Source organism: Myotis yumanensis, unplaced genomic scaffold (assembly GCF_028538775.1).
Source record: "Myotis yumanensis isolate MYYU_CA2020_CCGP unplaced genomic scaffold, mMyoYum1.0.hap1 SCAF_20, whole genome shotgun sequence".
NCBI classification, from domain to species: Eukaryota; Metazoa; Chordata; class Mammalia; order Chiroptera; family Vespertilionidae; genus Myotis; species Myotis yumanensis.
Window position 1 is genome coordinate 1,028,144 of NW_027223771.1, and position 16,210 is coordinate 1,044,353.

The 16,210-nt window shown below is 42.6% G+C and overlaps 1 protein-coding gene across 2 annotated transcripts in view; it reads left to right on the top strand.

Annotated features, from left to right (window-relative positions):
* The first annotated feature begins 1,028 nt into the window (after positions 1–1,028).
* The window catches only part of SEC11A (SEC11 homolog A, signal peptidase complex subunit), a 30,695-nt gene continuing 15,513 nt past the window's right edge, over positions 1,029–16,210 (top strand). The window contains exons 1-3 of one of the 2 annotated variants that reach the window (XM_070400328.1): positions 1,029–1,308; positions 9,352–9,522; positions 11,382–11,491. In XM_070400328.1, the coding sequence (XP_070256429.1) occupies positions 11,409–11,491 (83 nt within the window). In that variant the 5' untranslated portion in view covers positions 1,029–1,308; positions 9,352–9,522; positions 11,382–11,408. The remainder of the gene's footprint in view (positions 1,309–9,351; positions 9,523–11,381; positions 11,492–16,210) is intronic. The other variant, XM_070400326.1, reaches the window with a different exon arrangement.

The window sequence follows — 16,210 nt, forward strand, 5'->3', positions numbered from 1 at the left end:
TGCTGGGGGTGAAAAGGTAAGAAGGGCCGTGTGCCCCAAGGCGAGACAAACAGTATCTTCTTTCTTTTCTTTTCTTTTTTCTACAAACAGTATTTTCAAAAAGATAGAAATAATAGCAAGAGACCAGCTCTGGTCCTTCTAGCCCTAGATCAGCGGTTCTCAACCTGTGGATCGCGACCCCTTTGGGGGTTGAACGACCCTTTCACAGGGGTCGCCTAAGACCATCGGAAAACACATATATAATTACATATTGTTTTGTGATTAATCACTATGCTTTAAGTATGTTCAATTTGTAACAATGAAATTGGGGGTCACCACAACATGAGGAACTGTATTAAAGGGTCGCGGCATTAGGAAGGTTGAGAACCACTGCCCTAGATGCATATTAGGAGCTTCAGCTACTCAAAGCAAAGGCTGTTTATAGTGCAGCGTGACAGAAGGCAGCGAGGGAAGGGTCACATCAAGGTGCAGGAGGTAGAGGTCAAGGAGGTAGTCAGATTCCATTATCAAAGTCAAGTTCAGGGAGAAAGAGACTCCCTGATTACCCGCACCCCTGGTTTTCTCATCACACTCTTACACGGTTTGGTTACTTTCTAATCAACAGGGTTGTTTTCTCGCCAACCAAGGGTTTCTTAAATTTGAGAGATCCAGGTGTGCTTTCAAAGTCTCTCGCATCCTCCACCTTTACGGGAAAAGCACTTATTGAAACCATCTCAGCTGTCAGTTTCCCGGAGGACCTCCCCCGCCCCCGCCCCTCCCCTACTTGAGACCGCACGGCGGGGCCACACGTCTAGTGCCACACCCGGACCCGGGGCGGGCTTAACCGCGCCAGCCACTCAGGGGCCGCTTCTGGCCTCAGACGCCGGAGACGTTTCTTCCTATTGGCCAGACATGCACGAGCGCCCGCCCCCCGGAAGTGGCAAGGCGGCTTCCCTTCTAACCCTGGGTGGGGGCCTCCGCGACGGGCCGCGGGGCCGAGCGCGGAAGTGGGCCCCGGTCGGTTCTCAGCCGGCGACATCCGGAGCGGGAGAGCCCTCCTACAGCGAGGCCAGGCCGGAAGGCCGGATCAGGCAGGTCGCGAGCCCCTTTGTCCACTCTGGGCAGCGAAGGGGCGGGCCGCGCCGGTTGCCGCCCCGGAAGCGGAAGTGAGGGCGCCGCGGGTCCTGTCCAGTGCGAGCTCAGCCCGGCGTCGGTCGTTCCGCCCGCCGGTAACATCGCGCCCTCTCTTCTGCCGGTGTCGTCCTCACCGGCCCCACCATGCTGTCTCTAGATTTTTTGGACGATGTGCGGCGGATGAACAAGCGGCAGGTGAGGTTGGCCGCCCGCTGTTTCCCCGGGCTCCTCTTGTCCCTTGGGCGCTGCCACTGCGGGTCCTGCGGGTCCTGCGGGCCCCTGCGCCCCTGAGCCCCTGAGCCGGGCTGACGCCTGGACCTTCTCTTTGTAGAGTCTGAGGCCAGAGATCGCTTGGTCCGCCCACCCTAGTATTATTATTATTATTATTAATTATTATTATTATTAGTCCCTAGTTAATCTGGGGCCTGCTGGGGGTGGCGCGGGAAGCCGGTCTTCACCTTCCCTTCCTCCCAATGAGGCTGAGGAGCGAATGGAAACCCGAGCGCGCTTTGTGAGTGGGAGTTGGGGTTGCTCATTGTGTTAGACTTCGCCAGGCGGCAAACTCGGGGTTCCTCCCATCGCAGCGACTCCCATGCAACCCGGAGGCTAGACTGAGCAGCTCCCTGCACCCGGGGTGCTCGGGAAGGCGGTTGTAGGCCCCACAAACGCCGCTTTGCTGCTTTCAGCAGGTCACAGCCCTCCTAGGACTGTTGGCCCCAGTGGCCTGCACTGCCTTTTCCTTGGACCACGTCTGACTTGGAGTCGGAACAGTTACTATACCTGCCCTCGAGAGTCCGTTTAGCATGAAGGTGGCAAGCCCTCCGGATCCTCGGGTATACCATAACGCCCAGTGTTAGTGGCACAGGGATCTTGATATTTAGATCTGATTTTGTCCTTAAATCTTACTCCGCCTTGAGCTTCTAGAATTTATCTAGATCGTATGTCAAAGGGTATTGGGAATGCTGTTGGGATTGTGCAGTCGTTAGGAAAAAGTTGCTCCTTTTCATCTTCTGCATCAAGTGCCTGTCTCTAGAGCCTCGTTTGCTTGCCTTTTTACAGTATTTGACTATTAAGAATTATCCTGGTGTCACTATGAAAGATTTTCCTCTTGGACTTGCATTTTGCAGTGTTTACAAATACCGGTTAGGGAAGTAGATATGCAACCTCCCCTTAGTCCCTTTCAGATTTTATCGAGCTCAGTGTCACCTTCTCTTAGACATGCTTGTTAATTCCTTCAGTCATAACTGATCATTCTTTTCAAATTGCACAGAACATTTATGTCTTGAAGGTAACTCTTCAGATTCTCCCTGATGTTGTGTGGTGTTGTCTTTCCCATCCATATCTGAATTTCTGGGTACTACAGACATTTCTCTGAAGAAGTACTTATTTGGGGGGGGCTACTGTTCATTGTACCTTCTGCTAAATACAGTGAGAGAAATGCAGAGATACATAAGACAGACTCTGCCTTCCATGAGCATAAATGTGTAGAAAATAGTTAAGGCTATTTTGCTATGTGTAAAGTGTTATATGTGCATTTGAGGTAGGTAACGTTCTTCCCATTACTGAGATTAAGAAAATGAACACCCTCCCAGTGGCGATGAGGAGGAAATGGGAGGAGTTGGATAGTGTGGGAACGGGGTGAGGGAAAATAATGAAATGAGGTTTGGCCTGTACATAACTTCTGGGGGAAAGAATTGATAGTGTTTATAGATACGGAGCTCATCACATGAAAAGAGGAAACTATGAGTTTTGTTTTTGCTTCTCTAAAACTGCTGTCATTGCATAACTTCTTCATTCACACCTAAATACATATGAAATGTCTGGTTAATATGTTTGAATTGTAACTGTGTTTTTCCCCTTAGGTTCATAGAGGAATGCTTGAGTACAATGAACTCCATCCATTTCAGTGTATTATTTGATAAGTTCCTACAGCTACATACACCCATCACAATCAAGATAATATAACATGCTGTTTAAACTGCTTTTTGCAAACTAGGTTCCTCATTCCAGACCCGAGGGCTCTAGATAATGTATTTCTGTCAATTCAGTGACCCCGAGACCCAAAACTATAATTAACATGCTGTTTCTGCTTCTGTATACTGCTTTTTTGTGAACCAGGTTCCTCATTCCAAACCCTGGGATGTAATCAATACCTTTGTAATTTTTGCCTATATAAACCTGAAGTTACGGCTATCTGATCGCTATGAGATTTGGGGAATGGCCCCTCATAGTCCTGGATTGCAATAAATGTGACTCTTTAATTCGAAAAAAAAATAAGATAATAGAGCATTTCTATCCCGTACAAGATCCCTGTGCCCCTTTGTAGTTCGTCTCTCCACTAGCACTTGGCAACCACGGATTTGCTTTTGGTCGGTATAGATGGGTTTGCATTTTATATAAATGGAATCACAGAGTATGTATTCTTTGGAGCTTTGAGTTAGAATGGATTTTTAATGCCTTACTCAAGACTTATTTATTATATGTAATATAATTTTTTAGGGTCTGCTTCACAGTTTTCAAAACTAAAATGTTTCATTACCTTCCTTCCCTGCATCCTATACACTATTGCCTCACACCTTCAGTAGCTCCCCATTGTCTTAGAAAGGCCTTTGCTGTAAGTCCCATTCATTTTACAGTCTGCCGTTTCTCACTGTTTTAGTCTTGTTCCAGTCTACCTTTCCTACCTGTTTTGTATCAATGTCTCTATGAACATTGTTCTATTCAAACCTTGTGTATTTAACTATCTTTAGAACTCCCCTGGCATTCTTTCTGATCACCATTTTCCTGAAACTTTCCTTAATCTATGAAATCCAGATTTGTAGAGTGTGCCTATTTCTGTGGTGTAAATACTGTTAACGGCTAATTTCAAGCTACTAACATGACATCATTGAATGTAGAATTAGGAAGAAATGTGGTAGCATGCAACTGTAATTTCCACCTATGGATACAATAGAGAAAAAAATATGACCTCAAGAACATAGATTAATAATAAAATGCAGTGAAATAATTAGGAACTCGGTGACTTTAGAGTATTTATTACCTTTATTTTTAATGTAATTTAATTATATTAACTTTTTAAATCCTCATCCAAGATATACATATATATTTTTTTTTTTTTTGAGTTAGAGAGGGAGGAAGAGAGAGAAACATCGATCAGTTGCCTCCTGTATATGCCTGACCGAGAATTGAACCTGCCACCTTTGTGGTGTATGGAACAGCACTCCAACCAACTGAGGTACCTGGCCAGGGCCAACAGGTCATTTTTTAGTTAGTATTTTTTTTTCTTCATCATATCCTCTCCATGGTCATAAAGACAAGCATGATCACTCATTTCCATGGCTAGATGGCACAGACCTACAGCAATAAAAATGAGCTCCTCATAAGCAGAAATTGTGATTATAACTTCTCTCCCAAAAGTTCTCTTTTCTGACTTGAAGGAAGGAGGTGAGCTATGGTATCCAAACAGAAGATGTCCACAGGGGCAGAAAGTGTTGTCTGGAAAACATCGTTTATTGGTCAGGGTTTAGTCTGGGAAACAGAACCACTATAAATATTGGGGGAATTAAGGGATTTATTATAGGACTGAGATCTTACACAATTGTGGGAGAAGCTGGATAAGAAGAGTCTAAAACTGAGAGGTGGAGAATCAGAAAAATATCACCAGCTACCTCTTCCAAAGCACTGTTAGGGGTAGACAAATCCATGCTTGCCATGGAGTTGGTCAGAATTTCAAATCTTCCTGATGGAATGGGACCACACCAAAAGAGAATAGATGAAGCATGAGGCTGTTGCCTCTACACTGGTCTCTATTAGTCGGATGCGCTGGACATGGGGCAGGGGAGAGGGAGGACAAGCCAGGCCCTTAATGATGTCTCTTACCATCTCTAACCACAGTTAACTTCAACAAAATAGCAGTTGGTTCCCTTTTCACTTTCCAGATCTTGGGCAGAATTTCTCCTTTTGGCCAACCAACCCAGACCAGGTAAGGGGTTAGGGGAAACCTAGTTCAAGCTTTGTTAGCCAAGTTGGCAAAGTACAAAACCACTGTAGTCAATCCTTTATCTACTCAGCATCTATACACCTCTTTTTTTTTTTTTTAAATATAATTTTATTGATTCCAGAGAAGAAAGAAGAGGGAGAGAAAGATAAAAATATCAATGATAGAGAGTCATTGATCAGCTGCCTCCTGCAGGCCCCACACTGGGGGTCAAGCCCACAACCTGGGCATGTGCCCTGACCGGGAATTGAACCATGACCTCCTGGTTCATAGGGCGATGCTCAACCACTGAGCCACGCTGGCCGGGCTATGCACACCTCTTAATCATGTTTAACTTTTTAAATAAAGAGAAAAGCAAAATTATGCTTCTGTCTAATATGCAGCCATTCCTTGTTGTTATATTTGGCCACATGGTCATAGCTGTATTTTTTTCTTCCATTAGTCATTCCATATTCCTGTAGCCCTCAGCAAGAACCTAAGTTGGTCATAATATCTTGCCCAGTGGAGTGACCCCCACCTCTATGACCCCATTACTAAAGGGTTAATGTCATGTGTAGTCCTGCTTGAATGGGATTGTTGTTTTTTCTCAGAGGATTCTCTGTATTCCAGTTATACTTCCCTCATTACTTCTCTCTGATGGTCGGGACCAATTACCCTGACCAGTAAATAACCCCCTGGCCTCTGCATTTTGGTTCACTGGCATGAGGAGCCCAACGTGGTCAGGTGGCAATCTCAGCATCCAGGCTAATGGAATCAGCGTGTCCCCTGGTGGAAGGGCATCTCCTTTGGGAATGAAAACTTGTAAGCCCATGCAACCCAGAGTTGTAAAGATGGGTGACAGCAGCCACTCTTATTCTCACCCTTTAATTCCAGACGAGTGAGTCCTGCTGTAGAAGAAATGACCCATAGACTGGTTGCTGATTCAGAGCATTTCCCACATACTGGAGGGCGTTAGACATCCCAGCCCCACCAAGTGCTGTTGGTGCCTCGCTGGTGCCATACTGTCCTCAAAAGGCCATTTGTGTCGCTCAGAAGAAAGAAATCATAGAATGAATTGGGAAGTATTTCTTCTGCATTTTTCTGGAAGAGTTGGTGTAGAATTGTTAAGGTTTTTTTTTTTTCATTTTTCATTAAATGCTTGATAGAGTTCACCAGTGAATGCCATCTGAGCCTGGTGTTTTTCCTCGTGGGGAGGCTTTTAAACTATAGATCCCATTTCTTTAATAGATATAGGTCTATTATCTATTTTTTCTTCAGTGAGCTTTGTTAGCTTGTCTCAAGGAATTGGTAATATATCGGTATAATATTCATAAGACTTATCCTTTTAATAATTGTATTTCAGTACAAATTAATATGTAGTTACTCTAGCGATGTCACCTCTCTCATTCCTTCCTGATATTAGTATTTTTTTAAAATATATTTCTTTATTGATTTCAGAGAGGAAGGGAGAAGGAGAGAGAGAGAGAGAAACATCAATGATGAGAGAGAATCATTGATCGGCTGCCTCCTGCACATCCCTTACTGGGGATTGAGCCCTCTACCCAGGCATGTGCCCTTGGCCGGAATCGAACCCACAACCCTTCAGTCCGCAGGCTGATGCTCCATCCACTGAGCCAAGCCGGCTAGGGCTAGTATTTTCTTTAAACAGTTACAGTCTTCTTTTTTTAAAATTTGTTTTAGAGAGGAAGAGAGAGAAACATCAGTTTGTTGTTCCACTTATTTATGTACTCATTGGTTGATTCTCGTATGTGCCCTGACAAGGAATTGAACCTGCAACCTTGGTGTATTGAAATGACACTCTAACCAACTGAGCTAGCTGGCCAGGGCCTGATATTAGTAATTTATATCTTCTCTCTTTTTTTCCTGATTAGTCTGGCTAATTGAACTCAGAGTGCTCATTTTTTATTTGATTGTTTTTCTTTTTGTTTTCTGTCTTTTGTCTCATTATTTTTTCCATTGATTTTTAGAGAGAGTGGAAGTAAGAGGGGGAGACAGAGAAGCACCGATGTGAGAGAGACACATTGATTGGTTGCTTCCCGCACGCCCTTGGCGGGGCTGGGAATCTGCAACCGAGGTATGTGCCCTTGATTGGAATCGAACCCAGGACCCTTCGGTCCACAGGCTAACGCTCTATGCACTGAGCCAAACTGGCTAGGGCTCTCCTCTTTTTTTAATGGTATTTCCTTTCTGTGTGTTATTTTGGGTTTCATTTGCTTTTCCTAGTGTTTGAAGGTAGAAGTTTACTTTGGGAAAGCTACAAATATTTGTAAATTAAACAGTGTATTTCTAAAGAACCCATAGGTCAAAGGAGAATCACAAGGGAAATTACAAAATATTTGAACTGAGTGTAAACAAAAGCACAACATATAATTTGAGGCCTTTATTGCTATAAAATTCCCTCTGTGTACTACTTTAGGTATCTTCCACACACTTTTTTTTTTATCCCCACAAATAAGAAAAAAATATATGTTTGCCAACATATACTATATCTAGTATGCTTCACTTCTATGTGTAAACCCAGATTTCATTTGGTATTTTTTTTTGCTTGGAGGACTTTTAAAAACTTTTCTTTTTGTAATGTAGGTCTGCTTGTGATGAATTATATTTGAGTTTTTGTGCCTTTGAAAAGGTTTAATTTTGTCTCCATTCTTTTTTTTTCAATATACTTTTATTGATTTCAGAGAGGAAGAGAGAGTAACATCAATGATGAGACAGAATCATTGATTGGCTGCCTCCTGCACAGCCCCCACTGGAGATGGAGCCCACAACTTGGTCATGTGCCCTGACCTGAAATCGAACTGTGACCTCCTGGTTCATAGGTCAACGCTCAACCACTGAGCCATGCCGGCTAGGCATGTCTCCATTCTTTAAAAAGGTTTTTTATTGATTTTTAGAGAGAGATGAAGGGGGAGGGGAGAGCGAGAGAGAGAGAGAGAGAGAGAGAGAGAGACATTGATGTAAGAGGGAACCGTCGATCCGCTGCCTCCTTCATGCCTTGTACCTGGGATCAAGCCTGAAACCGGGGTTTGTGCCCTGACTGGGAATCGAACCCACAACCTTTCGATGCACAGGACAACGCCCAACTAACTGAGCCATACAGATGCCTTCTCCCCCCCCCCCCCCCCCATTGACCACATCTATCCCACACTTGTCCCCCCCTTGCCTTTCTTTTTGTTTGTTAATCCTCACCTGAGGATATTTTTCTATTGATTTTTAGAGAGAGTGGAAGGGTGGGGGGAGAGAGAGAAACATCGATCTGAGAGAGAGAGGCATCGGTTGGTTGCCTTCCACATGCACCTGAGCAGGGCTGGGAATTGATCAAGCCTGCCACCGAGGTATGTGCGCTTGACCAGAATTGAACCTGGAACCCTTCAGTCCACAGGCCAATGCTCTATCCACTGAGCAAAACTGGCCAGGGCACTGCCTTCATTTTTGGAAGAAATTTCTCTGGGTATAGAATTTTAGGTTGATAGTTTTTTTCTGAGTACTTTCAGTCAGTCTGCTGTTATTTCAAGAGCTCAAGCTATCCCTGCCCCATTTAGATGGTTCTTTTGCATCCTTGGTAATTCCTGCAGAGGCATATGCTGATCATCGCTGGTCGTCTTTCTGCTGAGGACTTGAGCAGAGATCCTCTGCAGACCTTTGTGTCCCTCTCATTTCCATCCTTCCCCGGGTCTCTAGCTACCTTTGCCTCCTCAAACTCCCGGTTCTTCCTCCTCAAGTCAAGGAGCCTTCCAGGCTCTGTCTGCATTCCCCTTTGCCCTTGTTCTAGAAACTCCAGTCTGTCCGTTGGGGCAAGTTCCTCCTTTCTAAGCAATCACAGTCCTGTGCTACATGGATGCAGTCACGTGTTCAGTGTCTGAAACCCTTTGTTTCATGTGTTTTGTCCAGCGTTACTTAGTTATTTCAGGCAGGGAGGTAACTTTGGTCCCCGTTAGTCCAACTTGGCCTAAACATCATATTTTTGAGATTCATCTGTGTTGTATGTATCAGTAGTTCATTCTTTCTCTTCCTGAACAGTATCCTAGTGTGTGGACATATAGCAGTGTATTCATCTGTTGATCGACATTTGTGTGGTTTGTTTGTTTTTTACCAATTTGAGGCTATTATGAATGAAGTTACTGCATCTGTGTATTGAATAGACATGTTTTCATTTGTCAGATTTTAAAACAGTCTAATGGATTTTTTAAAATGAGACTTGTGTTATTGTTATTGATATTATGCCTGTTTTGACTATTCAGGATTTTTGTTGTCATTATCATTGAAGATTCTCGCTGGGACAAGCGGTGACTTTACTGGGCCATGGTAACAGTGTCTGATCTGAACATGCTTCAGTTTTCCAGTGCCATCGGTTTTACATTTTGCTGCTGTCAGTGTGCCTGCCTCCAATCCCCTAGCTTCTGATCACTTCTGTGAGTTAGAAAGCAGGGAAATTGTGGTTATGGGTTATGAGTCTGTTAGTTTGAGGTCCTAAGATAAGACTTCAGGCCAACTGCTATTTTATTTATTTTTTTATCTTCACCGTAGGAGTGAGGATATTTTTTTCCAATGGTTTTTAGACTGGAAGGGAGGTGGGGAGCCGGGGAGGGGAGAGAAACTTATATCTATATGACAGACACACTTCAATTGATTTGCCTCCCACACGCACCCCAACCTGGGCCAGGGATCGGACCTGCAACTCAGGTAGTACATGCCCTTGAGTGCCCTTGACCGGAATTGAACCCACAGCCCTTGGGTGCACAGGGTGGCGCGCTAACCATTGAGCAACACCACCCAGGGCAGGTCAGCTGCTATTTTGTAGCTCTACACATTTTGCTTCCACAGTTACTTCTGTCTTTGCCTAATATTTTAGGAAGTCTGACTTCTATAAAAATATCCTATATGTTGAACTTCAGATATCTCTTACAAGAATAGAAATATAATTGATATGTTTGGTAACTATAATAGGTAAATGAATAGTACATAAGTTTCAGATCATGGCCTGTTAAATGATAGTATTTAAAGTTACCATCACTTTTATTTTGCTGAATTTTCTGTCCTCGGTTATATCTCTTTAGTTATTTTAAATCTAGAACAGTTTAGTTACTGAATTTTCGGACTAGAACAGTTGTCTTATGGATTGTTCACATGCCACATATATTTTTAAAATAACAAAAGCAAACTTACATTGTGCATATTTTTGAAATTTTTGGGTTTTTTCACTTTAAAGCATCTTATGAATGTCTTCTCAGGTTCACATTTTCAATAGTACATTCAAGGTTGTGTGTAATCTGAGCTTAATAATATGCTTTTTCAGATTCTCCCAGGACTCTTCAACACCATCTTTTCTTTCTTTTTTTAAAATATTTTCTTGATTTTTACAGAGAGGAAGGGAGAGGAATAGAGAGTTAGAAACATCGATAGAGAGAAACATCCATCAGCTGCTTCCTGCACACTCCCCACTGGGGATGTGCCCGCAACCGGTACATGCCCTTGACCGGAATCGAACCCGGGACCCTTGAGAACTCAAGTTCTCAAGCTGACGCTCTATCTACTGAGCCAAACCGGTCAGGGCAACACCATCTTTTCATTTCTTGAACCATTTACCATGGTGTCCAGTCATCCTCTCTACTTTTACCCATTATGCAGCCTTACACCAACACAATTAGCTCCGATTATTTCCCTCATTTACAGTGCCTCTCTAGTATTGCGTTTGCTTATTCAAGTCATAGAGTTTTACAATTTGTCAAGTAGTGCAAATGTGTTAAGAAAGAAAGAAGGCTGGCCTTCAAGTCCTAACTGTGTGACTGGCAAATTGTATGACTTTGGCGAAGTCACTTCCTCTCTCTCAGACTAAATTTCCTCAACTGTAAGATGAGGGCTGGGATTAAATGTCATTGAACAGCCATGATTATCAAGGGATAAATATTGTAGACAAGTGAGTACTAGAGGAGTTCAAAGGCACAGCTTTGTCACTGTTGGCTGGTATGTATCATGAACGTGATTGGATTTAAGCTGAATGGTTGTGAACGTACAAATGAAATAACAAGTGAAAGGTTCTGAAAGTAATAAGTTATATAAATGTAACGTATTTTAGTAAACAAAATGGAGCAGGGCACCTGGGGTGAGAGAGAGATGGCTGATTGTGTTAATAGTACAGAGTTTTAAACACTGTTTGGGAACTTCAGCTGCTGTAATGGTGCTACTTGAAACCTTTAAATTGATTCTACTCTCAGTTCTTGCCTGGGTGGGGATAATCATAGGTCTAATCTCCTCTCCTTTGTTCTTACAGCTGTATTATCAAGTCCTAAATTTTGGAATGATTGTCTCCTCAGCACTAATGATCTGGAAGGGGCTAATGGTCGTAACTGGAAGTGAAAGCCCAATTGTAGTGGTGCTCAGGTAATTTTCTTTTCAAGGCATGGCATTGCATGGCATTGCTTGGGAGAAGCATTGAGACATTGAATAACTGTTGTACCATTCCTCTAGAAACCACTCCTTCCCAGAAGAGGGCCTGGAAGAACATTCGTTACTGTTTCTCAATTGTGAGAAATTCTCAGCATGTTAGACTCTGCACATTCAGACCCCAAAGGGCTTCTGACCTCTCTACAAAACACTTACTATGGGAGCTTTGTCTTCAGCACATCTCTTAAGAAGGTGTTTCAATGTACTTTATTTTCCTGAAGTTCTGTCTTCTTGCTCTTCCCTTTGATACATTAAGCTGGCATTTAGTTGTGAGTTTGCTATATTATATCATCTGCAAAGAAATTGTTTTTCTGCAGCATGTTCTCAGTGCCGGTGCGGAGCATCACTAATTATTTCCGTTTCCTGCTGACCTTTAAATATCACTTCTAAATAGACTTCAGGAATCTTGAATATACTAATGCCGTCTCTTTTTTTAAAAAGTATATTTTAATTGATTTCAGAGAGGAAGGGAGAGGGAGAGAGAGATAGAAACAGCAATGATGAGAGAGAATCATTGATTGGCTGCCTCCTGCACGCCCCACACTGGGGATTGAGCCCGCAACCTAGGCATGTGCCCTGACCGGGAATCAAACCCTCCTGATTCATAGGTCAGTGTTAACCACTGAGCCATGCTGGCCGGGCTACTAATGCCATCTCTTAAAGTGACAAAGAGTACTGAATTTTTTCTCCACTGTACTTCTTCCCCCTCCTTGTATTCCTAATGTTAGTGATTTAGAAACTTAACTTACTCATTTTTGGAAAATTACCACTTGGTTACTTAATTGAGTCATTATGGTTCTGTCCTATTTTGGGCTTAATTATAAAAAGCTCTCCCAAGTCTTTTCTGGAGATAATGGAGTATAAATATAAAATAAACTGAATCATTAACATTATCTAGAGTCTAATTAATAGTACATTACTCTCAACCAGATGAATTTGATTCCTTCATTGTTGTATAGGACAGTGGTCGCCAACCTTTCAGACCTCACGGACCACCAGAGGTCCTCGGACCACCAGTTGGCGACCACTGGTATAGGATATACTTCCAACAAGTGGTTGGAAGCACTGGGTCTCCAGTGTCTTACTTTACCTTAGTTCTGTTTTTATTAATAATTAAATGCAACTGTAACTTTAGAGAGCCACAGAAATGTATGGGTTTTATTAGCTGGGAAAGTATAGAGAATTGGATCTCTGTCTCTTTCATTGTCTGACTACCCCATTGGGCAAGTCACTTATTCACTGAACCAAAGTTTCATCAATGAACTGAAGGCCGGACCTAGATGATGTCAGAAGACCTTTCCAATTCTAAAATCATGTGGCCTGAAGTTCCCAGACAGTCCTGGATTCAGGGAGAACTTCGGTTGGTGAGGTGTCCAAACACCGACAGACGGGGAAGCCACACGAATTGGCTCTGTGGGGAACAGGTGTGGAGAGGGTCCAGGGAAGTATGTGTGGATACTCTTCTGGGATAACTTCAGATTGAGTTTCCTTCAGCGGAGATGTTTAAAGACAATCGAATGACTAAGGACTGGTTCATTGATGGTTCTGAAAGTAGCCCAGTTTTGCTATAGCTGGAAAATGTGTAATCAGTAGGGACTTGTGGTTAGATAAGTTATTTGGTAGCTAAGTTATGTATATACTAAACTTTTCTGATTGCTAATGTGGAATTAAGAAAGTAGCCTGGCCAGTGTGGCTCACTGGTTGAGTGTCGACCTATGAACCAAGAGGTTACTGGTTTGATTCCCGGTTGGGGCACATGCCCAGATTGCAGGATCAATACCCAGTAGGCTCACGCAGAAGGCAGCTGATCAATGATTCTCTCTCATCATTGATGTTTCTCTCTCTCTAAAATCAATAAAAACATATTTTTAAAAAAGAAATTAAAAGAGACCAAGTCATTTTAGAAGAAACTCTAGTCAGGGCTGGAAGGAGCAGTCATTAGAGAAAGACAATCCATGTGATTGGGTGGCCTGGCCAGGGTTTCATGTTACTGTAAGGAATATAATTTTTATCTGAATCAAATATGCCTCAGAAGGCTCAGACCAGCTGAGAATCCACTTTTAAGATCTTTGTGGCCGAACCGGTTTGGCTCAGTGGATAGAGCGTCGGCCTGCGGACTCAAGGGTCCCAGGTTCGATTCCGGTCAGGGACATGTACCTTGGTTGCGGGCACATCCCCAGTAGGGGGCGTGCAGGAGGCAGCTGATCGATCTCTCTCATTGATGTTTCTAACTCTCTGTCCCTCTTCCTTCTTCTCTGTAAAAAATCAATAAAATATATTTAAAAAAAAAAAAAAAGATCTTTGTGAAGCCATTAGAGATAAAGACAAATACTTGTTTAACTCATGTTTCAGGGAACATTGAAAACTTTTCTCTTTACAGAGCTGAAGCCAATTTAAAAATATTTCAATAATTTATACATAACATCTTATAAAATTGTTCATGATTGATGTTTAAATTTAAAAGTATAGTTCAATCAAAAAATATAAGAAGGTTACTAATAATTTATTTAATGTTTAAAAAGTTTTCCCTGGTCCTGGCCGGGTAGCTCAGTTGGTTAGAGCATCATCCCAATATGTCAAGGTTGTGAGTTCTATTCCTGATCAGGGCACATACGAGAATCACCCAATGGATAAATGAATAAATGGAACTACAGATCAATTTTCCTTTCTCTCTCTGTCTCTTTCTCTCCCCTCTCTATCTCTAAAATTAATACAAATATAATAAAAATAAATAACTTTCTCCTGGTTTCTTTCTTTTTTAAATCCTCACCTGAGAATATATTTTTACTGATTTTAGACAGCAAGGAAGAGAGAGAGAATCATTGATGTGAGAAACATTGATCAGTTGCCTCTGACACACACAACACACACACCCGAACGGGGATCAGACCAGCAACCTAGATATGTACCCTGACTGGGAACTGAACGCACACCTTATGGTGTACAGGTTGATGCTCCAGCCAACTGAGCCACCCAGCTAGGGCTCCCCTGATATATTTCTTTAATGGTCCTCTCACTGCACACTTTTATCTTTGTGTGTGGTTTTTCTTTAATATATTGATCTCAGAGAGGCAGGGAGAGAGAGATAGAGACATCAATGATGAGAGAATCATTGACTGGCTGCCTCCTGCACGCTCCCTACTGGGGATCGAGCCCGCAAACTAGGCATGTGCCCTTGACCAGAATCGAACCTGGAACCTTTCAGTCTGCAGGCTGACGCTCTATCTACTGAGCCAAACCAGCTAGGGCTTATCTGTTTGTCATCTATAGCTGAACTTTTAAATCTGTTTGTCTCTCACTTACCTTTCTTCCCTGGTATCTAGACTGTTTTCACCCCACACTGGACACTTGCACCTGCACGTTAACCAGGCACCTGGAACCCCATGTAATGAAAAGTGAAGGTCATCTTTTCTCACAGCCCTGTTCTTTTTCCTCATTTTTCTGTGGCTATCACTGTCATCTACTCAGTTGCCAGTGTTAAAACCTAGGAGTCATTCTGTCATATCTAGTTGGCCATCAAGTTTGTTCTTTTCCTGATCTCTGTTCTACCCTTTATAAGTCGTCCCCCTGCTGTTGTTCTATTTCAGGCCCTCACCATTTCCTCCTCAGCAGCCTGGGCTGTTGCAGTGACCTTTAAAAAACTGCTTTTACAATCAGGAAAAAAGTTAGTATGTTTTCATTATATGAAATGTTGAAAACACACACACAATAGAAACTAAGTCACCCATAGCTCTGGGATATAATTGTTAACACTCTGGTCTCTTTTTTCACGTAGTATTTCTTATATAATTGAGGTAATTCTGTATATACATCCTTTTCTCTGTATTTTTACCCTTATTCTCCTGTGTCTATTTTTTAAATAAAACTTTTAATATTTGCAAAATGTGAATTCTAAGTAATAGCCTGGACAACTGGTCTCCAAATCTACCTTCTCATCCATTCTAATTATTATTATTTTTAAAATATATTTTATTGATTTTTTACAGAGAGGAAAGGAGAGGGATAGAGAGTCAAAAACATCAGTGAGAGAGAAACATTGATCAGCTGCCTCCTGCACACCTCCCACTGGGGATGTGCCCGCAACCAAGGTACATGCCCTTGACCGGAATCAAACCCGGGACCCTTCAGTCCGCAGGCCGACGCTCTATCCACTGAGCCAAACCGGGCAGGCCCATTCTACTTATTAATTCAATAAATATTTGAATGACTTCTGTATAACCAAAGCTTCTGAAGTGATGGTTCTTAAATGCAAATATTATTGTGATATTTTTTGCTTAAAATTCTAGAGTGGCACCAAGGCAGTTTGGCACAGTGAGAGTGGATTTCATTGGACTCCCTTGGTTCAGATCTCTCCTTTATTATTGCCTTGATGTATAACTTCAGGCCTCCCTAAGCCTCAGTCAGTCTCCTTATGTAGAGTCCAGAGTCTTCAAGCAGAGAACACTGTCTTGATTTTTATCCCATGTCTATCCATTTTCTTCTTACTAAATCTATTATTATTGCAAACTGGAGCTTGAGTTTCTGAAAATAATACTGATTGCCTTCTTCCTCATAGAAAGAAAAGGTTCCTTGTGAATGCACATGTCTTAGGACCTTTGAAGCACTTGGTGAGAGATGAGTTTTTCCTCTATGGAAATTAATGCTTTGCTCATTTCT